General features: G+C 60.1%; 2 protein-coding genes across 3 annotated transcripts in view; one reads left to right on the top strand and one right to left on the bottom strand.

The window, feature by feature from the left end:
- G0S2 (G0/G1 switch 2) overlaps positions 1–24127 on the top strand; it is a 64462-nt gene that overhangs the window by 34268 nt on the left and 6067 nt on the right. The window lies entirely within an intron of this gene.
- Positions 109–20927, bottom strand: LAMB3 (laminin subunit beta 3). Of its 2 annotated transcripts, none has more exons than XM_072918843.1 (23): positions 20666–20927; positions 20196–20283; positions 19462–19616; positions 13734–13848; positions 13520–13593; positions 12918–13097; positions 12636–12699; positions 12209–12384; positions 11333–11456; positions 10920–11108; positions 10685–10840; positions 10063–10262; positions 9053–9164; positions 8416–8788; positions 7468–7628; positions 6342–6550; positions 5021–5224; positions 4307–4451; positions 3261–3468; positions 2136–2277; positions 1796–1972; positions 1023–1176; positions 109–613 (listed from the first exon to the last, which is right to left on the bottom strand). In XM_072918843.1, exons 2-23 carry the CDS (start codon positions 20242–20244, stop codon positions 477–479), a joined length of 3504 nt encoding a protein of 1167 aa, XP_072774944.1. In that variant the 5' UTR covers positions 20245–20283; positions 20666–20927; the 3' UTR covers positions 109–476. The 2 variants fall into 2 exon arrangements, with proteins under 2 accessions (XP_072774944.1, XP_030147848.4); XM_030291988.4 differs by having other exon boundaries at positions 11333–11453.

Genomic DNA, 24127 nt, shown 5'->3' with positions numbered 1-24127 from the left:
AGGGAGATAAAATTCTCCATTTCTCTGATCTGCTTATTTGAAGGAAGATCTCAGAGGGAAGTACTGAAGCCATAGCTTGTTTGAAGAATTAACTGCAGCACAGATAAAAAAGCTTTAGAAGACCCCACAGGAGGGCTTTAATTTGAACAGTGAAATTCAGCTTAAAGAGCTTGAATTGGCTAAAAGAAGAAAAAGATAATTTCCCGGTTTATAAAGCCCTCTGGAAATAACAACCCAGGGATGTGTTTATTTGCCATGGGAGCCTGATGTCTCTCCCCCTTCTTTCCTCCAACCACTGGGCAGCTTTGGCCAGTCCAACCCCCTCCGTGGGGCTGCTCCTTCGGTTCAGTGCAGCTATTTTCCAGAGGTACGGAAAATTAACTTGCTAAAAATAGGGCTGTTGGGCACAGGAGAGCTCCAGCTGGGAAGTGGGGATGGTGCAGAGGAGGCGGCGGTGCCCTGGGCACGGGGGCTGCTCAGGAGCAGCTCTCGTAGTAGGCGACTCTCCTCTTGATGCTGTCCCGGATCCTTCCCACCTGTTCCTCCAGCCCCGACAGCCGCGACATCCTGGACACCAGGGCCTTGTTGCCTTCCTGAATTTCTGACTCTAAAGCTGAGGAGAGAGGGCAGGGAAGGGAAGGGTTACCTGGTGGGGTTGGGCTGAGCCTCCATCTCGCTCCTGCAGAGCTGTGGCAGGGCAAGAACACCAACATCCCGCACTCCCCCTGCTCCCCACCCTCTAAACAGCCCCCAGAGCACCACTCCTGTTAGTTCTGAATGCCAAAAAACGGAAGGGAGTGTGTGGAGGAAAACAGGAGCACAGTGCCACTGCAGGCAGGGCTTCCCTTCGTGGTGGCACCCTTGAAGACTCTGGATTTCCTGGCACAGCAGCAGCAGCTCCAGCCCAGATCCCACCTCTCGCTGCCCAAAGTGCGCTGTGCCCCTCATTGCTCCTTTCCCGCAGAGCACAGCAGCCCCAGCTCTTTGCCAGGGCACGATGGCAGAGCTGGTGAGAGCCTTACTTTCCATCCTGAGCACCATGCCCAGGGTCTCCTGGAACAGCGCCTGCGCCTCGCGGCCGATGCTCTGCACCCTCCTGCCCTGCTCGCCCAGCGCCGGGCCCTGCCCCACCCGGCTCTGCAGCTCCGAGAACAGCTCCTTCACCTGGGCCAGAGCCTGCAAAGCAAACACACCCTGCAGCAGGCTGGGCACAGGGCACTTCCAGCCTTGGGTCCTGTTTGGATGTCAAATGGACACTGCAGCAGAGCTTTGTGACCAAGTGTGTGCCAGTTTGAGATGTGCCCACAGACCGACAGACAGCTCCACACGAGCTGCTCTGCCTCAGGCAGGACAGGCCAGAAATGAGTTCCAGCAAAGGGCCTTAGGACTGGGAAGGGTTCAGCAGCAGGGTGACGCTGGGGTGTGACAGCTCAGCAGCCACAGCCCACACAGGAAGGTGTCCTGGCACACCCACAGATGGTACCTGCTGTGAGCTGGTACCTGCTGGGCCCTGCTGGTACCTGCTGGGTCCTGTTTGGTCCTGCTGTGACCCGGTACCTGCTGTGACCCAGTCCCTGCTGTGACCCGGTCCCTGCTGTGACCCAGTCTGTGCTGTGACCCAGTCCCTGCTGTGACCCAGTCCCTGCTGTGACCCTGTACCTGCTGTGACCCAGTACCTGCTGTGACCCAGTCCCTGCTGTGACCCAGTCCCTGCTGTGACCCGGTCCCTGCTGTGACCCGGTACCTGCTGTGACCCAGTCCCTGCTGTGACCCAGTCCCCCCTGTGACCCTGTACCTGCTGGGCCCCGCCGGCCCGCTGTGCCGCTGTCCCCGCCGTGTCCCGCGTGTCGCCGGCCCGCAGGCGGTTCTGCTCGGTGCCACGCTGCAGCTGCGAGAGCCGCCCGGCCAGCCCGGCCAGCCCGGCCCCCACGGCCGCCACGTTCCCCTGGGCCGGCCCGAGCACAGCCTCGACCTGCGGGCACAGCGAGCCCGGTCAGCAGGAGCCACGTCCCAGCCCTCCCTGTGCCCGCTCCGCTGCCTGAGGGACACGGCCGGGCACAGGAGCTGGGCTGGCTCAGGGACACGGCCGGGCACAGGGCCTGGGCTGGCTCCTGGGGGGCTGCTGCGTCCCTCACCTCCTCCACGCGCTCCCGGATGAAGCGCAGCGAGGAGCCCGAGCCCCTGAGGGCTCCCTGCGCCTCCAGCAGCGCCGTGTTGGCTCGCTGCAGGTTCCCCAGCACCTCCTCCACGCTGGCCTCCACGGCGTTCGCCCGGTTCCTGGGGAAGGGTGGGAAGCAGGCGGGACTGAGTGTGGATGAGGGCTCAGACTGGGAGTCGAGGTCACAGAGGTGAAATCAGGGAGCTTGGGGAGCAGGAGAGGATTGCTACTGGGAAGGCGGCAGTGTCCCACCCCCAAAACCCACACATCTGCACTCCAGCAGGTTTCCTTGTGAGAGGAACGTCAGTTCTGCTTCACAGCCCCAAGCAGAGGAGACGACTAAGAAGGGGAGAGAAATGCCTTCCTTCAAGCTAGTCAGAATCATTTATTTCATGCTGCATGACCATGGGAAAGCAATAAGCACAGAAGCAGCTCCAATGAACAGTTTCCTGCTCACAGTGGGACTGCTTGGGCCAGGTAACAGAGCTCTGGAGAAAGCCAGGCTCCCCTGCCTCATCACTTCCAGCAGGTTAAGCTGGTGTCAGACACTGCCAAGGAGTTTACAGATTTATCCTGCTGACCTTCTTGCTGGGGTATTGCTGCAAGTCAACTTGTGACAAAGCAGATGCTCCAAATTGGCAAGGACACCCTGTAATCACTTTTTAAGGGACTGTGGAATAATCGTCCCAACTTTCACCCAGAAAACAAATAGCCCATTAACTCTCCCCATGCTCTCTTGTGCAATTAGGATGTAGGTCACCAATATCAACTAATACCAGGGCAACGCTGTCATCTCCCAGCACAGGCACTCGAGATAAGGGAAAAGCCTCCACTGCTTTCCATAAAGCCCTTCCTGTGCTGGTATCTGTAACAGGATCTATTCTGGGGAGATTTATTCGCACTGGGGCCCCAGGGAGGTGTCTGGAGATTGCAGACTCAATCTGTTAGGCACTGGATGGACACAGAAGATCCCGGCCTAAAACTTCAGATTGTGCAAGTCAGGACAGCTCGGGCAGAGCCAGATTTGAACCCAGCTGAGAACCACCAGTTCCACCCCAGCCAAGGGACCCTCAGCTGGCAACGGCCTTGAACCCGCACCGACCTGGCCTGCTCTGCCTCCTGCTGCAGCCGCTTGGCCCTGGCGATGTCCTCGGCCGTCTGGGCAAGGATGTCCTCGGGGCACTGCAGCTCCGCCGCCAGCTTTTGGATCTCCGTCATTCTCCTCCGGACTGCAGCAGCGTCCGTGGGGAGACGCAGGGAGAGAACTGACTCACTGATTTCCTGGATGGAGGCAGGATCCGTGTCCTTGTCTGCAGAGCCAGCACACAGACAGCTTCAGGGGAGGTGGGAGTGCAAACACAAGGGAGGAGGAGGGCAGACACCCAGGCATGTTTCACACACGTCTCCTCATTCCTGACAGCTGCCAGGATCCCTTCCGAACACTTCTCCTTGAATTCCATGCACTTCTCATTCACACCAGCAAAACTTTCAGGAAAGAGCTGAAATGATACCTTGAATTTGGCAACGCTAACAGCATGGCTGAGGCAAGAGCAGTCAGGCACCCTCACTGAGCAGATGAGGGTGTGTTTCAAGACAAGCTTTTTTTCATGTCACAAATAAAAGTTAATAAATCAGAAGCAGGCAGAGCCCAAGGGACATTAGCCCAGTGATTAGCTCAGAAATATCTTCACTCATCATTAACACCAGGCAGCACCAAATGACCTGATTTTCTTACTCAGCTAATGCTCAGGAGGCTCATTATGCTATTACAATCTGTCTGTGAACAATAAGTCATCCTATCAGTTTGTAGGACAACAAGGAATCCTCATCTGATTAACAGCCTGCTCCAGAGAAGGGTCATCTGTCTGTGTGTCCGCATCAGTGAGCGTGGCCAGAAAACCTCTGCGCCTCAGGTCACTGCTGGCTGCAAATCCCCATCCCTGGAGTGGCCAGGGAATGCCCGGAGGTGGCAGCCAGTGCTCTGGGCTGGTGACAAGGCGGGGATCGGGCACGGCTGGCACTGTGACCCTGGAGCTCTGTTCCAAGCCCAGCGATGATCTGAGCGCTCCAAGCAGCACCGTGCCACGCCCGAGGCAGGCTCAGCCCAGCCCAGCCCAGCCCAGCCCGGCCCAGCCGTGCCAGAGGTACCTGCCAGGACGCCCCGCAGCCGCTGCAGGAGCTGCTGCACTCGCCGCACGTCGCCCTGGAGCTGCGTCCTGCTGGCCCCCAGCCGCTCCGCCAGCCGCCGCGTGCTGCTCTGGATCTGGGTCGCCGACAGCTCCGTCCTCTGGATCTGCACACAGCAACAGCCGCTGGGGCCTCTGTCCATCCCCAACCCACTGCCCTGCCCCTGCCACCGCCCTGCTCCCTGTCCTCACTGTGCTGCAGCTCAGAAGGGCTGCAAGGGTTAAACACTGAGGCTGGGCTCTGCAAAGGCAGCTCTCAAAGAAGGACAGCACCGTTCAGCTTTTAAAAACACCTCTGAAATGCATTTTGACTTACTTTGAAACCTCCCTTCCTCTTTGCAAGGCACAGAAAGAAGCTGCAAGAGCCCTAACCCATGAACTCTCTCTGGCTGTGTCAAATGCATCAAACCTGCAGAATCTGAGAGCTCCCCATGGTCCCAGCCCTTCTGCCATACTGATCCCAAGCCAGGAGGGAGAGAGGCTTCCCTGTGCTGTGCCCAGTGCCACTCAGGTGCCTCCATCTGGGGAGGCAGGACCCACTCACAGCAGGGAGCCTCCCACTCCAAAATTCCTGGATTTCGGAGGCTGCCCGAGGGTGAAGCCTCAAGCAGAGTTTGATGTGGGCACTCCTCACTCGCTGAGGTCTGAGCAGGGGGACGGGCAGTGCCACACTCACCAGCTGTGCCGTGTCCCGGAGCCGGGCGCTCAGGCTGCCAAACTCCTCGGCCGCTCGCCCGGCCGCAGCCAGGGCCCCGCTGGCCAGCGGGAGGAGGCCGTGGCAGGGCCGGCCAGCCCCACAGACAGAGCTGTTGTCCCGAGGGCACAGCAGCCCCTGGCAGCGGGCAGGGGTGCACGGCTCCACGCGGGCCCCTCCGCACACCTGGGCAGGGAGAGAAGAGCTGGGGTTGGGCAGCGCCCGGCTGGACACACCTCGGTGCCCGCGGGGAGGCAAACACAGCCCCACAGGCATGGCACACCCTGCCAAGGGAGCTGGGAGCTCTGAGCTGGGAGCTCTGAGCCGTGCTGCAGGAGCTGGGTGGGCACGGGAGGGAGCCCAGCGGGCTGGCAGTGACACAGGTGGCACAGGTGACACAAGTGACACAGGTGACACAGGTGGCACAGGTGGCACAGGTGGCACAGCCCAAAGTGCTGGAGATGTGCCAGTCGGAGAAGGGCAGCCAGAACTGGATGCCCCCACCCGAGCAGTGACACCAGGTCATTGTGGCATCAGCAGCCCGAGCTGCAGCAGAGCCAGGAGCAAAGCAGGGGCCAAGCCCCAGTGGCTCATGGACAGTAACAGCACATCTGCGTGGAGCAAACCTCCGTGCAGAGCAACCCCTGTGCCCTGCTCGCCCGGGGGAACTGCACCTGAGAGCTGCAGCAGCTCTGACTCTGGCATCTGCAGAGCTGCCCCAGGCTCACACTGCAGCAGGGACCAGGCTGGTGGCTCAGAACGTGCTGGTGCCCCCAGGCTCACACTGCAGCAGGGCACCAGGCTGGTGGCTCAGAACGTGCTGGTGCCCCCAGCAGCAGCGAGGGGAGCCTGGTGGTCTCCACAGCAACCGACACCCAAATGGGTCTCCATGGCAATAGCAAAGCAGCAGAGGAGAAACAAGAGAAACCTCATCCAGAAATTAAGGGGGTCTTGGAGATACAAGAAGTGCCACGAGAGAGTCCCTGGAGGGAAAAGGCCAGGCTGGAGGGGGCGGAGGGCAGTGCTGTGGGATCTGTGATCTTGGCAGGGATGCTCGGCCAAGGCAGCCGAGTTTGTCTGGAGGGAGGCTTTGTCCTGCCATGCCTGGGGAGAGGCGCAGGCTGCAGGGTGAGACTGCTGAGCTCTGCAGGGTCAGACTGCTGAGCCCTGCAGGGGGAGACTGCTGAGCCCTGCAGGGTGAGACTGCTGAGCCCTGCAGGGTGAGACTGCTGAGCTCTGCAGGGCCCCCTTGCCAAGCAGCTGCAGCCCGTGGGCAAGATAAAAAACCGCTTTGCATCTTCACCTGGTTGATGACAGGGCGCAGGTCAGGGCCCGAGGCCAGCTCGCCCCTCAGGGCCAGCAGCTTGGCCGTGTCCCCAGCCAGGTCCCCCTGCAGCCCCACGGCGCTCCGGCGGCTCTCCCGGGCCTGGGCCAGCAGCCCCGGGGCTGCCTTGGCCAGGCTGCTGGCACGGCTGGAGCTCTGGGAGGCAGAGCGGATGGTCTGGAAGGCTCCTGTGGGAATGAAGGCGATAAAGGGCACAAATGACTCACAAATGCAGCGCGGCTCTCAGGGAGGCACAGCCTCTGCCCTGCGCTGGATCCCTGCTCAGGAGAGCGTGCAGGGATTAGTCACCAAGGCATCACCAAAAACTCCTTCTAGTTCCAAACACCCTTCAGCCATTCCCTCGAGGGCTCCTGAAGGGCTGAACTCGGGGCTGGGGTTAAGAGGCTGTAACTAAACTGAAGCCAGCCAAGGCCCAGACGCTGATCCTGAGCTTTGGCAGGGCAGGACAGGTTTCAGAGCCTCCTCCCAGCGCCCGAGCAGCCCCATCGTTCCCCTCCAGCACAGGCTGGAAGGAGGGTGGCCACGACACGGAGCTCTGAGCGGACAGAGAGGTGCAGAGTGAACTGTCTGGTGCCACTGGGCACGGCTGGCACGTCCCCAAGCTGTGTGCTGTGGCAGGGAGGGGACAGCAGCGAGGCACTGGGGCAGAAGGAGCCGGAGCAGGACTCATGGCAGCAACCACCAGCATCGTCACAGGCTTAATCAGCTCTCTCCTCCCCAGTGCCTGGCATCACTTCCCCACCCTCCATCCCTTCTGTCTGTGCTCAGCCTCCATCCCCGGGTGCCTCTCCCAGCAGGGCTGGCCCCTTCCCACCCCTCCCTGGCAGCAGGGGTTGTGCAGGGGGGGAAGAGGAGCACAGAACGTGCTGCCAGCCCCAAACCACCAGAGCAAATCCCCCGGCAGGGAGACAGCCCCGGGCATGGGCCAGGCTGCGTGGGAAGCTCTGGAGAGGGGACTGCAGTTCTGAGGCTGACAGCAGGTTAAATCCTCTTCTCATCCACCCAGCCAGGGGAACCCCAGGCAGCCAGGCTGAGGGAAATGAAGGAGTGCAAATGAAGAGATGTTGCAGCTGCAGAGCTGTACCTGACAGGTCCGTGCTGCGGCTGCTCTCAAACTGGCTCTTCTTGCTCTGGAACTGCGAGCTGGTGGCCAACAAGCTGCTGTTGAGGGCTTCGAGCTCCCTCAACAGAGAGGCAGTGTCATCCAGGAAATGAAGGTTGGGATTTATGCCTTGGACCTGCTCCCTGGAAGAGAAAAAGAACAAAATGTGAATTAGACAGAGAGCAAAGCAGACAGGGCAGGGCTGAGAGGGCCAGCTGTGCTGGGGCACTGCCAGCACCTGGCAAAGGGGCACTTCTGAGCCCACAGGCAGCCGAGGACACGGCAGGGCCTCGCAGGTTTGCAGGGAGGGGAGCTGGGCTGCAGCCCCTCCACAGCAGGGCCGTGCCCACGCAGGAACCAGGAATGCTGGATGTGCCCTGAGAGTGCCACCACGCAGCCCTGAGAGTGCCACCACGCAGCCCTGAGAGTGCCACCAGGCAGCCCCGAGAGTGCCACCACGCAGCCCTGAGAGTGCCACCACGCAGCCCTGAGAGTGCCACCACACTCCTGCCTTGGGGAAATTGTGCACGGGACAGGCACACATGGAAGTGGCACAGGCAGGTGTGGAAGTGGGACAGGCACATCTGGAAGCAGGACAGGCACATCTGGAAGCGGGACAGGCACATGTGGAAGCAGGATGGGCACACGTGGAAGCATGATGGGCACACGTGGAAGCAGGACGGGCACATGTGGAAGCAGGATGGGCACACACAGAAGCAGGATGGGCACACATGGAAGCAGGACGGGCACACACAGAAACAGGACGGGCACACATGGAAGTGCTGCTCTGCTGCTTCCCTGCTCCCCTCATGAGCAGAGCCAGGCAGGCGGGCACAGGAACAAAGCAGAACCCGCAGAAGCAGCTCACAGACAGACCCCAGCAGCTCTGGTGGATCGGGGATGCCCCCAGGAGCAATGCCCGTCCCTCACCTGATGGCAGCGAGCACACTGCCCGCCCTGGCCAGGCCCTGCTGCGTGCCAGCGGGGCTGCCCAGGATGCCCAGTGCCTGCTGCAGGTTGCCCTGTGCCCGCGAGAGCCGGGGGCCGAGCCGGGAGCCGCCCGTGCCCGCGGGCAGCCGCGCTGTGGCGTTGGCCAGGCCGGCCTGGCGCTGGTGCAGGCGCTGGATGTCGCCGTCGTAGGTGTGGAAGCAGGGGTGGCAGGGCTGGCAGCCGCGCTGGGAGCTGCAGTGGCCCCGCTGGCACTGCTCACAGCGGGCCCCGGTGACACCAGCGCGGCACAGGCACCGGCCCGTGGCGCGGTCACAGCCCGCCTCCTCCGTGCCCTGGAAGTCGCAGTCGCACTCTGGGACGGGACAGGTGAGGCAGAGAGAGGTGGTGGTGAATTAGTTTATATCTCTATAAAATAGACTCTTAATTAAGGTTAATGGCTCCCTACCCGAGCTGACACCCATCCCCTCCTGCAGGGGCAGAGGAACGGGACGAGCCCCCCGGCCCAGGAGCTGGCACAGCCCTGAGCCCACAACCAGCCCAGGGTGGCCCAGGACTCGCCCCAGGCTGCTGGGATCAATCACTGGTGGATCAATCTGTGGTCTCACCCGGGCAGTACCTGTGCAGCCTCCCCGTGCATCCCGGTAGTGCCGGGGCGGGCACTGCTGCTGCCCCACGGCCGAGCACGTCTGTCCTGTGAAGCCGTCCCTGCACGGGCACTGCCCTGTGAACTGAGAGGGCAGCACGTCAGGGACCTGGCAGAGCCCTCCCCCAGCTGCTCTTGGCCACCAAAACCCCCATGGACATTTCCTCCCCTCAGTCTGTGCCCAGGCCGTGCCCGAGGGGCTGTGCCAGGCTGCAGCTCTGGCACAGGATGCAAACAGGCTCCAAAGAGCCCCAGCACCACCAGGAGGGTGCTCAGCCTTCTTTCAAAAACAAAGCCATTGCCCACGAGCAGCTGCTTTGCCATCTCGGGTCTCCTCCCCAGGCTGAGCTCATTTGGAACCTATCTTAGGCTCTTAGAATTTGTCATGGTTTGGGGTTTTTTACATTTAACTTTAATTTTCCCAGTTGTCTCCTAAGCCTGAAGTAGCACGCATGCTTTTCATTAACAAATGAGCATAATTAACTTCCCTCGCCTGGATGAAGATGTCTTATTAGGACTTCCTTGATAAATATCAGGCTTGTTCAAGTGACTTAATCTCGCCTCAGTAATTACCACTTTCTTTCATTTTCCTGAGTAGTCTGTCGTGGTGTTTTCTAAGAATTAGAAGGGAAATAGGAGTGGGATGCACTGGGGAACCCACAGCTCTTTTTGTGACAGTTCCTATGGACAGGACAGGACAAAGGAGCCACCCAGCAGGTGGGTTTGATGGTGTGCCAGGTCCCCAGCGAGGGGACACAGAGCTGTGGCAGTGACACCCTGGTCTGTGCAGCTCAAGCCCTGAGAGCTGCTCACAGGGAAAGGAGAGGAGAGAGCGAGCACAGGGGAAGGGGAAGGGGAAGGGGAAAGGGGAAGGGGAAAGGGGAAAGGGGAAAAGGGAAAGGGGAAAGGGGAAAGGGAAAGGGGAAAGGGAAAGGGGAAAGGGAAAGGGGAAAAGGGAAAGGGGAAAGGGGAAAGGGGGGTACCTGGTTGCAGTGGGGGCTGCGGGAGCCGCGGGGGTCGCAGGCACAGGGCCGGCAGCCCTGCCCGCTGCCCAGGCCCCAGTGCCCGGCCGCGCACTGCCCGCAGTCGCTGCCCACCACGCCGGGCAGGCAGAGGCAGCTGCCGGTGTCACCGTCACAGGGCACGGTGTCCTGCCGCGTCCCCAGCGCATTGCAGGTGCACCCTGCAACACGGAGGGGCCGGTGTCAAACCATGGCACCGCCCAAGGGGGCTCCTCTCTCCCTTCCCAGCTGAGCTCAGCAGAGCTGCCCCTCGCTCTGGCAGCATCCCCCAAACCTGCAGCGGGGGCTGGAGCCCGGGGGTCCCAGCGTCCCCCAGCCCGAGGGGACATGGCAGTGCCCCGACCCACAGCTGGCCCACTCTGCGTGGCACCACCCCTGAGCGCTGGGGGCACTGAGGACACGGCTGTACCCCCAAACCCCACCAAAAGGACACCTGAAACCAGCCCCAGACTGAGCCAGGAGCTTTTATAAACCTTCACAGAGCGGGCCCTTGGCTTGGAAACCCCAAAGCAAAGCGGGGCAGGACCTGGCTCCCTTTGGGAGGGGCACCCCGGGGGCAGGGGGGCGTCCCAGGGGTACTCACTGCGGCAGCCAGCGGGGTTGGCAGCGGCCAGCTGGGCAAAGCCCGGCTTGCAGAGGTGGCAGCGGTCCCCCTGCACGTTGTCCTTGCAGACACAGCGGCCCGTGGCCGGGTCGCAGACGGAGCCGGGCACGGTGCCCTCCGGGTCACACTCGCAGGCTGCAGAGGGGCCAGAAGGGTTCTGGCTGAGGGGACAGCCCATGGGGAAGGGGCTGCGGGGCTCTGGGGCGGCACTCACGCAGACAGGCCTCGGGGTGGCTCAGCGCCCGCCGCGCGTCGCGGAAGAAACCGGCCCGGCAGCGCTCGCAGTTGGTGCCCTCGGTGTTGTGCTGGCAGCCGTCACACACCCCCCCGCCCGCCCCGCCGCTGGCCTGGAACACCTCGGGGTCGAAGTGGCACGAGGACGCGTGGCCATTGCAGTCGCATGCTGAAACATCCCAGAGAAGGGCTCAGCTGGAGCTGGCACCACGGGGCCCGGGTGACACGGTGACACCCGTGCCAGCCCCACAGCGGCACCAGGGCTGGGTGCTGCTGCTGCTGCCCATGAGAGGCAAAGGTGCCAGGACCCGTGTCACAGCGGCCCCGCAGAGCCCCGGGCAGGGGCTGGGAGCTGCTGCGGGCAGGATTTGGGGCTGGGGGCACTGGCCGTACGCTGGCAGGCGTGGGGGTCGCTGTCCTCGGCGGGCGCCCAGGGCCGGGCGTTGAACAGGGCGGCGCAGCGCTCGCAGTGCGGCCCGGCTGTGTTGTGCTGGCACACGCAGCCTGCAGGGACCTGCTGCACGGACACACTGTCACCCTTGGTGAGCAGCTCAACACTGTCACCCTTGGTGAGCAGCTCAGCACCGAGCCTCACCCTCCCCGGCCTCCCAGCTCATGCCCCTCAAACAGCCTCCCCTTCCACAGCCCCTTTCTGCTCACTGCGGCCAAGGGTGTTACACTGAGCTCATGGGCACCCTGTGCCCCCCTTCCCCGGGACCCTGTGACTCTGATCAAGATAACCCCTGGACCCTCCTTCCTGCCCCAACATTTCCTGTTCTCTCTCTTTTGCCCCACTCTCCCATGGACACCACAGAATAAAGAGAGCTGTACCAGATATACCCTGGGGTGAGAGCTCTTTTGAATATCTTTCCCCTCTCCTGATATTGCTCCCCTCACAGCCCCTTATCTCTGAGCTAGTTGGATTATTCAGGGGCTGCGTGAGGGGGGGAAACTACACAAGGTGTCCTGAGGCAGGCAGTGGAGCCACCCTGGCAGTGTCCAGGTGCCTGACAGCCCATGTGGAGCCACCTTGGCAGTGTCCAAGCCCCTGGCAGCCCTTGTGGAGCCACCCTGGCAGTGTCCAAGCCCCTGGCAGCCCATGGCAGAGCCACCCTGGCAGTGTCCTGGCCCCTGGCAGCCCATATGGAGCCACCCTGGCAGTGTCCAAGCCCCTGGCAGCCCATGTGGAGCCATCCTGGCAGTGTCCAAGCCCCTGGCAGCCCATGTGGAGCCATCCAGCATGTCCTGGCCCCTGCAGCCCCAGCTCACCGTGCCGTGCCGCTCCCCGCCGGGGCTGCAGCGCTCGGCGTGGCCGTGGCAGAAGCAGCTCCCCAGCACCTGCAGCTCCGTCACGGCGTAGAAGGTGCTGGGCGAGTGGTAGCCCTGGCGAGGGATGTGGGGCAGCTCCGTGAAGTTGATGCGCAGGTTGGTGAAGGGCCCCAGCTCTGTTGGGGACAGGGGACGGGTGTGAGGGGCAGCAGAAGCTCCTCGCAGCTGGTGGGGAGGGCTTGGAGCAAGGGAAGGAGGAATTGGCACAAGGAGCAGCAGCTGAGCCATCAGCAAAGACCAGATGCTGCTCCAGCTGAGGGTTCCCCAGGGGTTACCCCAGGTCTGCACTCCCCAACCCTGCAGGGAGAAGCACCAGGAGCCTCATTCCCCTCTCCCTCCTCAGCTCGGGGAGAGGCCCAGCACTCACTGCCGATGGCCTGGCTGGAAGAGGAGCTGATTGCAGAGCCCAGCTCTCGGACACTGAATTTCACCTTCGAGGGAAAGAAACCAGGTTAAAAAGCAGGAAACTCGAGCTGCTCCCTGCTCCTGCTCTGGGCACCGTGTGCTCAGGACTTGCCTCTGCACACATGGCCAAACCCAGGGACAGCATTTAGAGCTGAGAGGACTTTGCAGGAACAGCAAAGCACCCGGCACAGCACCTGCCCGTCACAGAGCAGCACAGCCACAGCCACAGCCCCCCAGTCCCTACCGTGCCCCCGTGCAGGGGGTGCCCGCGCAGCTCCTGGCACCGGGGGTCCTGCCAGCCCTCGGGGGGCCCGGGGGGCACATGGGGGAAGGCGGTGGCACAGTCGGATGCCAGGTACTGCAGCACCTGCCACGTCCTGCCGGCGTCCAGCGAGCGCTCGATCAGCATTGCTGCGGGCGGTGACTGCGGGCAGGGACAGACACACGGGCTGGCACAGGGCTGGCACAGGTCTGGCACAGGTCTGGCACAGTGCTGGCACAGCACTGGCACAGCGCTAGCACAGGGCTGGCACAGGTCTGGCACAGGTCTGGCACAGCACTGGCACAGGGCTGGCACAGCACTGGCACAGGGCTGGCACAGCACTGGCACAGATCTGGCACAGGTCTGGCACAGCGCTGGCATAGCACTGGCACAGGTCTGGCACAGGGCTGGCACAGGGCTGGCACAGGGCTGGCACAGCGCTGGCACAGGTCTGGCACAGGTCTGGCACAGGGCTGGCACAGGGCTGGCACAGCAGTGGCACAGCGCTGGCACAGCTCTGGCACAGCTCTGGAACAGCACTGGCACAGCACTGGCACCTGGCAGGAGCCCCCGCACACACCCACCCTGAAGTGCAGCACGACGCTGTCCAGCTGGAACAGCTGCTCCAGGTCCAGCCGCAGGGACACGCGTGGCACACCTGTGGGCACAGAGCGGCGTCACGGGCACAGTGGGGACACTGACCGGCCCTTCCCTCCTCCCCCCATCCACGGAGCTCAGTGCCGGTCCCTGGTGCCCTCGGGCGGGTTTTGTGGCAGTCTGTGCCCGGGGTCCCCTCACCGTTCTGGGACTGCCACCAGCGCGCGCGGCCGGCCGAGGCCAGCACGTTCTCCACGCGGTGCCCGCTGTAGCTGTGCGGCAGCCTCGAGTCACACCTGCAGCACTTCATGCTCCACTGCAAGGAAAGGACAGGGGGGTGACCACCCCGAGCCCCTGAAGGGCGCAGGGTGGGGAGGAGAGGCCGGGCAGTTCATGAGGGACCCGGAGCAGCAGCTCAGAGCCGGCTGAGGAACCACGAGCAGCGGGACTGGCCACACTCAGGCCTCGAGTGCTCCCCTCCACACCTCGCTGAAAACCACAGCTCAAGGTTTTATGGACTAAAAACTAAACCCAAAATGCTTTGGACTAACACAGGTTTCTGGCGACCCATCCAAACTGCGGTTTTTTAAGCAACCCCCCTGGTTTCCACAAGGCCAACACTTGACAGAAAGCCCTTTGCAGCCCTTCAGGACCGGCTGGCCCTTTCCACACAGCCGAGGGGCTGCTGCTGAACAGAAGGGCCTTTCTGTCCCCTCCAGGGGCTCACGGTGCCCGGCCCCAGGGCTGTCCCCCGGGAGCAGAGCGATGCCCGGCCCCAGGGCTGTCCGGCCCCAGGGCTGTCCCCCGGGAGCAGAGTGGCGGCCAGCAGTGGGTGAGAAGCCAGGGGGTGGAAGTCGAGTGGCTCAAAGTTCAGCCCTTCACTTGAGCAAGTCATCCACGGAGTAAACAGAGACTGAGCACGGGAGAAAAGCGTCCCTCGGGAGCAAACAAATCCCCAAATTGTCACTAAACAGGCAACGCTCCCTGCAGCCACCGCCAGCCACCACCACGGGGCTCCAGAGCCGGCTCAGGAATGGGCAGGAACAGCAGGAAAGAGACTGGGGAAGGGCTGGACAGCAGCCAAGGCACGGGGTGGGCGAGCAGGTTGGGCCAGGACCACCGGGAAACTGGGATGGAGACACCCAGGAGAGGCCAAGGTGGGAAGGGCAGGGCCCAGGGGGACGGGGAGTGAGGAGATGGGAATTAGGAGGTGGGGAATGGGAATTAGGAGATGGGGAATAGGAATTAGGAGATGGGAATTAGGAGATGGGGAGTTAGGAGGTGGGGAATGGGAATTAGGAGATGGGGAGTTAGGAGGTGCTGCCAGAACCCACAGCAGCATCCCAGGGGGACCCAGGGACTGAAGCACTTGAAGTGGAGCCAAGGACTTCAGAGACCACTGGGAGGGGAAAGATGCTGCTCATGGCATGAAATGAAGGGCTCAGCACCTCCAGCCTGGTGGAAAACAGGTTATGCAGGGAAACTGAGGCTGCCCCAGACCTGGCAGTGCCCCAGGCCAGGCTGGATGGGGCTTGGAGCAGCCGGGGACGGTGGAAGGTGTCCCGTGCCAGGGCACTGAGACTGCATCTTCTCCTCCAGCCCAAAGCTTCAGAGATCTGAGCTGTCAGTGGCCTGGGCAGCAGAGGAGCTCCCAAATGGAGCAGTGGGACACGTCTGTCACACTGAGCGTCCCAGGGGGATTAGGGGGATGGAGCAGAGCGTGCCAGGAGCGGCCCTGAGGGCTCAGAAATGTCACCCTGGCTGCAGAGGGGTCTGGGTCTGGCAGGGGCACAGCTGGCACGGGGGAGGCAATGAGATACCTCTGCAGGGCTGGCAGGGGCTGCAGTGGCTTCGGTGGCTCCGGAGGCACGGGCATGCTGGGACCCCAGAGGGGAATTGGCTTTCAGGGTCTGGGCAGGGTGACAAGGGACAGCAGCGCTGCACAGCCACCCCTGTGCTCAAACCTTCCACAGGACACTCAAAACAGAGTCAGATCCAACCCAAACCCCAACAGGGCCCTGCCTGGGGCTGGGGAAGGGACAGGGCGGGCTCAGGAACGGTGACACCACAATTAGTGGTTTCCCCCTTAAAAATGAATTTGTGGTTTACAAAACTTCATCTGTGGTTTCATTCCTAACACAGCCCAGACCTGAGTCTGCTCTGTCCCAGGCCCAGGAACCCTTCCCCAGCTGGGTGCACAGTGAGATCCCCACTTGTGACCCATCTATTTCCTTATTTTCCACAATCTTTATGTTCCCTGTCTATAAATACCCCACCACAGGAGTTGGCAAACTACAATCTTTATAACAATATCACAAAGTAAGCAAACATAGCACTGAAAAGATACAATCATGCCATTTCCCTGGCTCTCCCAGTGAGAATCACAAATAATTTAATCAGGACTAGGCAGAACTCATTTCAGATAATGGCCATGAGGAGCAAATTGTCAGGGAGCTGCAGGAATTATCCACAGAAAAAATCTACTGAACAATTGCCAGCGGTGATTAAACTTCCCACCAGTCCTGACTGTGCTTAGCAAAGGAGAAAGGAAGGTTTTCTGCAAGGGGAAAGGTTAATCTCAGCTAAATTATTCATTAGGAGTGACTTGTGCACACTTATGAGATCATTCACACAGCCGCTCTCCAGCAGCCACAGCCCCACTCAAACGTGGTGCTAAATCAAAACCAATCTCCAATGGTGTGAGACAAACCCTTCCCAGGCAGCCCAGGGCTGTGCTGGCTGCAAAAATCTCATTGTTTTTTTGTTTTTTTTTTTTCACCCCTCAGTTTTTAATTTAAGGCTAAAATTAACACTGGAAACCAAACTCATTTCACATGCTCGGAGTAAGTTGTGAAACCCCTGTATTGCACAAGAGCAGGGTCTGCTCTTACCAGCTGTGACTATGTGTCTCAAAGTTCCTTGGGACAGAGGGAATTACCAAAAATGACGGCCCAAAAGGAGGAGAGCTCTACCAGCACGTACTTTTCCCAGCTCTTCCCCATTTCTCCTTTTTTGGGCAGCTCAGCGGGTGTGGAGCTGGCCAGGAGCAGACAGAGCTGTGGTGGCAGGGCTGGGGCTGCCAGGACCTTGCAGGGAGGTAAAAGAGCCTGTGGGGCTGCAAGGAAATAACTTCTCGCCCTCTGTACCTCCAAACTGCTCCAGTCACCCAAAATATGGGTTTAAGGCTCTGGGATTAAGGGAAATTCATTCCGGACTTTTGAAAGATAATTCACAGCATGGTTGTGTGAGAGGGGAAACTCCTGTGCTCAGATTAAATAAGAGTCATGTCTCAGAAATAAATGGAAGGGGGGAAAAGTCCACAAAAAATGACTTGAAGTGACAGGTCTGTGCTGCTCCCCTCCTCCCTGGCCCTGTGACCCAGCTCCTGAGCAGCTCACGCAGGGCCAGCAAACCTCACAAATTTAACCTGCTGGCCCCTGACCAAAGTCATTTCAGGAGCTCCTGCTGCCATTTAACATGAGCAGAGAGCCCTTGAAATAAGAACCTCCTGGCACAGGAGCACAGCCCAAAATAAACTGCCCTTGTCAGCAGAAAGGGATGCTGAGCAGGGCAGCCGTGGGGCAGGGACCTCTCCTGGCTGTGGGGCTCGGGGGTCCCAGCCCTGACCCCGCTGTGGCAGGGACAGAGCTGTGCCAGCCAGGCTCCTGGCACCCAGCCCCAGCAGGCAGCTCTGCACCTCCAAAATTCCAGAGGGACAGCAGTGAGCACTCCAGTTCTACCTGGGAACGCTCAGTAGAGCAGTGGGAATTCATGCACTCAAGGGATTTAGGGGTATTGAACAAGGGGTGGGCAGCAGGTTACCTGGGGGACAAAGGCCCTGCAAAGCCAGGTTGTGTAATTCCCAATTCCAGCCCCTTTTCTGAGGACAGCTGAGCACTGACCACCAGAGTTGCAAAAGAGGAGCAGCCGGGCAGCGCTGCCAGCCCCGGGCGCTGCTGCAACCCCTCGTCCCATGCCCTCTGCTGAGCTTGCAAAACCCCCGCCAGAGTTGTACCTATTTGGCAACTGAACAAGGGCAAAAACCAAAAAATAGTCCTAGGAGTCCATAAATTAAACATGCTTGCTTTTTATAGGATGGGAATAGGGAAATCGAGTTCGGTTTTGTTTAATTAGGGAAGTAGAGAAAGGGAGGGGAAAAATTAGGAAATGCTGAACCCATGGGGATTTCTCCCAAGTTAAGAGTTGGTACAATCAAGGCTCCATCAGCAATTACAGCGGCAGAACACAAATTGGGGGATTTGCTATCAGTAACTGAATCTCTCATTGCAATAAAGGAAAAATGTCAGGAAGAGAAGAGCCCATTCCCAGAGCCAGAACTGCAGAATCCAACTCAACATCGTGTTAACTGTTCCCTATCCCCTCTGACCCCGCTGCTTGTAAGGCAAGGCACAAGGGACATGAAACCCAAATAGTTTTGGGATTTGTGGCCTGGAAGAGAGGGCTGCAGCCCTGCTCCCTGCCTTCCTCCAGGAGCCCTCCCTCCCTAATCCTGCAGCCAGGAGGTCACTCCTAATCCACAGCCAGCCGAGGCCTCCAGGGCCACTTCAGAGATCACAAACGATGCAGAGGATCCCAGTGATGGCCCTTGAAAGAGCTGCCAGGGTCAGGCAAAGGGGGTGCCCAGCCCATTCCAGCTGCTGCTGGGATGTGCAGATTAATCAAGGTTTTGTCCTCACTCACTTCCCAAGCACAAGGCCCCCATGCCCCCTTTTCAAATATAAGTCACTGCTAAAAGTCATTGTTAAATGAAGATTTCAGAGGCACATTTTTGAGCAGTTTTCCTCATCTATAAGCAGAAATTTGGCAGGAAAAACTAATTAAGCCACAGGAAGCAGTAGGGGTTTATTTGTGTGATGAGCACAAATCCTGATCCCTGGGAACAGCAGAAAAGCTCCAAAAAAAGGGAGTGGAGGAAATGCCTGACTGTGCCTGTCAGCCTGGAAAAGGACCTGAGGGAGGAGAGATGCTGCAGCCAGCTCAGCGTGAGGAGGATTCAGTGCTCACACCCCTCTGGGCTGGGAGCTGCCCCCTGCCTGAGCTCAGGGACAGCGGAAATCTCTCCAGCCCAGCCAGGACACCACTGGCTCCACAACAAATCCGCTCCCAGCCACATCTTGGCCTCCAGTTTGCAGAGGAATTAAAAGCAGCAGGCTGGCTCAGTGGAGCTGGGCTGCGGTGCAGAAAACACTGCCCCACGGGAGAGCTGCCACTCCTTTCCTCTGGAGCATCTCTTCCCAAACCCTTCCTGCCTGTCCTGCACTGACCCTCGGGACTCCTGGCAGGGCTCTTAGGGGTTAACAGCAGCCACAGAGGCTGTGGAAGCGCTCACAGCAGGGACAAGCACCCTGCAGCTCCCAGCTCTGTGCTCGGGCACATTTATCCCTGAATCCCTCTGACTCGGGCACATTTACCCCTGAATCCCTCTGACTCGCTGGCAGAGTGGGAATCTGCAGCTGGGTGAAGCATCCTCCCCCTGCATCTCCTGCCCCCATTGAACCAGGGACTGGAAACAACTTCTGCAGCTTCTCCGAGCCCTTGGGAAAGCCCTGGAGTGTTCCCGTTTATGGCAAGTGAAATACGAGTTCAGTTTATAACCAACACGCCCCGGCACAGGAGGGTTTGGGAGGCTTTGCCCACGCTGCTCCATGCCAGAACTGCGTGCCCATGCCCTGGCACTGCCTTGGTGCCCAGCTCATCCACGAGGATGGCACAGAAGGGCTCCAGGGGACACTGCGTGGCTGGGAGGGGACAAATCCCAGCACCACGGAATGAGCTGGGCTGGAAAGGACCCTAAAGCTGATCCCATGGGGCAGCTCAGAGCCCCCAGGCTGGCACATCCCCCGGGTGGGGTGGGAGGATGGGTGGAGGAAGGCTCAGAGGGCCGGGTCGGGGGGTGAGCAGGCTGTACCTGTCCGTGGGGTGTGCAGTAGGTCTCGGGCTGGCTGAGGCCGCAGGTGGAGGAGGCTGTCAGGAGAGGAGCCCGGCCCAGCAGCAGGTCCCTGGGGGCAGGGTAGCAGGCGCCCTGGGAACAGGATCCCTGCGCTGCCAGGAGCTGTGGGGCACCTGTGACAGCAGGGACAGGTCAGGGCTGCTGCCAGGGGCACAGGCACCAACCAGCCCCATGCACCAAAGCAGCCCCGAGGCCGTGCTTGGGACACCCTTCCCAATGCACCCGAGAGAAGGGTGTGCCAGCCTCAGGTACCTTTATTTGTAAATAAGAGTGCTTTGTGCTGAGGCTTACTTCCAAAACACTTCCTTGCCCTGGCCCCAGGGTTTGGGCTGCAGAGATGCTCTGGGCCTTGCCCATCCAACTGAGCAGCCCTGGAGGTGTCCCCTTTTCCCAAAGCCAGCTGAGGTTGGTGTCTCCTGTTCCCAGAGCCAGCCCTGGAGGTGTCCCCTGTTCCCAGAGCCACCCCTGGAGGTGTCCCCTGTTCCCAGAGCCACCCCTGGAGGTGTCCCCTGTTCCCAGAGCCAGCCCTGGAGGTGTCCCCTGTTCCCAGAGCCAGCGCTGGAGGTGTCCCCCGTTCCCAGAGCCAGCTCAGGCCAGGGAGCAGCCCCCTGCCACCCCCCAGCACCACAGCCAGGCTCAGCAGTGCTGCTCTTTAGCTCCCTGCTCTTTTGGGAGCACAGTGTGAGCCTTACCCAGCAGCACAAGCACTGCCCATGGCCACAGCTGGCAGCGAGGCTCCATTTGGCCCCAGACACACCTGGGGAGGAGTTTGCAGCAAGACTGAAAAGAGCAGAAAATATCAATTCAAAAGCTCAGTCCAGGTCCTGCTTCCTTCTCACTTCACAGGGAGATAGTTTTAATTAATCGACCCAGAATAGCGTGGGGGCAAAATCAAGAATAATGAAAAGGAAAATCAGATGCTGAAACTGAATTTGCCTCCAAGGCAATGAGCCCCTCTCTGTGCCCCAGCCCCGCTCTGTGCCCCAGCCCCACCCTTCCCTTCCAGAGTCAATCCCAGCTCCAGCCAGGCACGGTGGCCCGAAGTCACATTCCAGGAAAAGGAGAAATCCATAAAAACCTCCTGTGAGAGTCTCCTGCAGGGAAAGGAGCCCCGTGGGATAGCCCAGGGGCAGCACACACCCGCAGAGAACAGAAACCTCACCTGCCCCGTGCCCTGCGCTGTCCCTGCGTCCCCGGCACCGCAGAGCTCCGAGCGCGGCCGATCCTGGCAGGCTTTAAGCGCCCTGCCTCACCTGCAGAGAAGGTGCCCGTGGGCGCAGCGATGACAGAGCGGTGATTCAGGGATCCCCAGACATCCACACCCTGTGAGCGCACAGCTGCGGGGCGGGCACGGCGAGCAGCGGGCACGGGCACGGCGGCGGCTCCGCGGGCACCGGGCGGGGAAAAGCCCAGCTGGGCTCCGTTTGACCTGCCCGGGCTGTGCCGGAGCCTGGAGCCGGTTCCTGGAGCCTGGAGCCGGTTCCTGGAGCCTGGAGCCGGTTCCCAGAGCCTGGAGCCGGTTCCTGGAGCTTGGAGCCGGTTCCGGGGCTGTGCTGGAGCCTGGAGCCGGTTCCTGGAGCCTGGAGCCGGTTCCTGGAGCCTGGAGCCGGTTCCCGGAGCCTGGAGCCGGTTCCGGGGCTGTGCCGGAGCCTGGAGCCGGTTCCCGGAGCCTGGAGCCGGTTCCGGGGATGTACCAGAGCCTGGAGCCAGCTCAGCACCGGGCAGGGGCTGCACGCTGTGCCCACACCACCCGCAGGGCAGTGCCGCTCTCAGCACCTCAGCTCCAGCCTTCAAACACCGAGGGAAACAGCAGCGTACCTTTACTATTATTATTATTATTATTATTATTATTATTATTATTATTATTATTATTATTATTATTATTGTTATTGTACTGCGGCAGCAAAGGCACAAACTTCCAAGCTAAGCACCTCTTTGAAGTGAGGAGTGCTGAGCAAAGGCAGCTCAGGCTGCGGCCGCCACCACCCAGCGCTGCCCACACGCCGGATTTCAGCTCAAACTGGTTTTCAACCTGAGCAAACCTTCACCGGGCCCTTGGCATGTACCTCAGAGCAATAACCCCGCAGTCACCGCCTCTCCATGCGGGTGAGGGGCTCAGCAGGACGCCGGGTGACTCCAGGTCCCTCCTGCTGTGTTGGTGTCACCCACGCCCCATCCCACCCTGAGTGACACAGGCACATCGAGCTGAGGGCAGCAGCTCCGAGCAGGGAGAGAAAAAACCATCGTCCCTGGGGCTCCGAGTGTGGCAGCCGGGCTGAGCCTGCTCGGGCTGAGCCTGCTCGGGCTGAGCCTGATCCTGCTCGGGCTGAGCCCGGGCTCGGCTCCGGCTCAGCAATGCGGTAACGCCGCATTCCTCCTGCCCAGCCCCGCCCGGGCCGGGCACGGGACAGCCCGGGATGTGTTCGGGAGAAAGGGAGGGTGGGATGGAAAGGAAAGCCTGGGATGTCTTCGGGAGAAAGGGAGGCTGAGATGCAAAGCCTGGGGTGTCTTCAGGAGAAAGGGAGGCTGAGATGCAAAGCCTGGGGTGTCTTCAGGAGAAAGGGAGGCTGAGACGTGCCCGAGCTGCCCACACGGCCCCTGCCCAGCCGAGCCCCCCAGAGCCGCCTCCGTGCGGGAAGGGTCCCTGGCAGCCACGGCAAGGGAAAACAGCACCTGCAATTCCAGCTCCACCAGCTCCAACAAGAACAAAACCCAGGAAAAGGCTCGTTTACAAAATATCGACTGCAAGCCAATGCAAATGGGCAAGGGAAAATGGGCTGTGAGCGGGTGGCGGGGGCAGGGGTCCCGAGAGCCCCGGTGGGAGTCAGGAGCTGCAGCAGCTCCAGGCTGCCCTGGCCAGGGCTGTCCTGGCTGGCAGCGAGGGGACACGGATGGAGGTTGGGCTGATGGCAGAAATGCACCACGGCAAATCAAATGCGAGCACTGGAGCAACCTGGGCTCGGTGGGACAGACGGGGGGATGCTCACAGGGCTCGAGCTCCTCTCCAGCCTGTGCCAACCTGTGCCAGGCTGTGCCCTCAGAGGGCTGGGCAGACTTTCCCTGGAAAACAAATACCATTAACTCCTGCAGGAAATCATGCTCTGAGTCACAGGACACCCCCTGCCCTGAGAGCTCTTCTCCAGGAGCAGATCAGCACCGGCTGCTGCTGCCCGGCCCAGGGCCCACGGGAGAAGCACCGGCTGAGATTGGTGCCAGGCAGGATCCCAGGGACCCAAGGCAGCAGGAGAGGCTGAGATTGGTGCCAGGCAGGATCCCTGTGCCAGGCAGGATCCCAGGGACTCACAGGAGCAGCACAGGCTAGGAAGGTTCTGGAGCCCATGGGATGAGCACAGGGAAAGAAGGATCTGAAGCCCATGAGATGAGCACAGGGGAGGAAGGTTCTGCAGGGGGATGAGCACAGGGGAGGAAGGCACTGCAGGTCCCCCTCTGCACTCCCAGGGTGAATCAGAACTGGCTGAACTCAGGACTGAGCACACTCAGGCCTCACAGCCCAAGTGGGAAAGGATGTGACTCCTGCATGAGTGGCTCTGTTTTACTTCCTCCAGGCTGACAATACTTTCTGTTCAGATTAGAGGCACGCGAGTGCTTCATTCCCCCAGGAGCTTTTCCAAGGACACTGTTTGAGTTCAGCAGCTTTGGATTCAGCTGCTGTGACACCCTCAGCCAGCCCTGGCCAGGCGGGAACGTTCCTGCTCTGTTTAGTTTTTAACTTCTCTCTCTGGAGCTGACAGAAACACAAAAGGAGCTGGAAATCAAGGACAGAGCACTGCATAAAGAACATTAATCCCTTGAAATGCAAAACCTCCACAAGGAGAAGGATGCTGCTTGAGGAGAGTTCTATAGTTCAAGCATACAGAAATTGAACAATACTTAATGCTGCTGTTACAATTTTCACCGAAGGATTAACAAATGTCTGAAGCACAATCCCTGAAAGCACATTTGCTGCACGAGCAGCTGCCTTACAATGGAAAAAAACAGGCAGGGGGATAATTTGCTTATGCTGAGCAGGATCTCGGCACAGGGGAGGGCAGAGTCCGGACTCGGAGCTGGGATGAAACCTCCCATCACTGGGCAGGCACAGCCTGAGTCCTGCCAGGTGCCTGCAGCCTTTGTGGGAGAACCTGGAAGCGTCCCAGGACATGGAGCTGGAGGCACTGAAGCTGCTTGGGAAGAGGAAAACTTGGGAGAGTTTTATCGGGGTAAGAAATGATGTCTCATGTTGTAAGTTTCTGATAACCCTCTCTGTTGGAGGATTAATGATATCAGTAATAAAAGAGGTTTTCCCCCAGCTGATCTTTTCATTTCCCATTTTAATTCTAATCTGACCAGCAAACCACCTCCTTATTCCAGCAGAGATGATTTAAATCACTCCTTTGCTAATTACCATGATTACCTTTAAAAGCATTTCAGGAATTCCTGACGAAATTCCAATTCGTGTTCTGAAAACCTGCTCTGAAAGCAAATAAAACTTTGGACCAAAACGCCACTGACCTACTTTAGGTTGAAATTCCAATAACCCTGGGAGCTGGCTCCAAAGTGCAGCAGCCCTGTGGCCGCAGGCTCCAGTGCAGCCCTGCAGCAGTGCCAGCTGTGGGCACAGCTG

This window comes from Taeniopygia guttata, chromosome 26, assembly GCF_048771995.1.
Source record: "Taeniopygia guttata chromosome 26, bTaeGut7.mat, whole genome shotgun sequence".
NCBI classification, from domain to species: Eukaryota; Metazoa; Chordata; class Aves; order Passeriformes; family Estrildidae; genus Taeniopygia; species Taeniopygia guttata.
Note: the sequence above shows the minus strand (reverse complement) of the source record. Positions and strands in the feature narration are given on the sequence as shown.

Bases quoted from the DNA above. Each gene is read 5' to 3' on its own strand.
- LAMB3 (XM_072918843.1), bottom strand. From the start codon at position 20,244: ATGGAGCCTCGCTGCCAGCTGTGGCCATGGGCAGTGCTTGTGCTGCTG. The intron at 12,385-12,635 runs GTGAGTGCTGGG...TGTCCCCAACAG, and splicing joins TTCCAGCCAGGCCATCGGCA to AGCTGGGGCCCTTCACCAAC. The intron at 11,109-11,332 runs GTACGGCCAGTG...GGGATGTTTCAG, and splicing joins CGACCCCCACGCCTGCCAGC to CATGCGACTGCAATGGCCAC.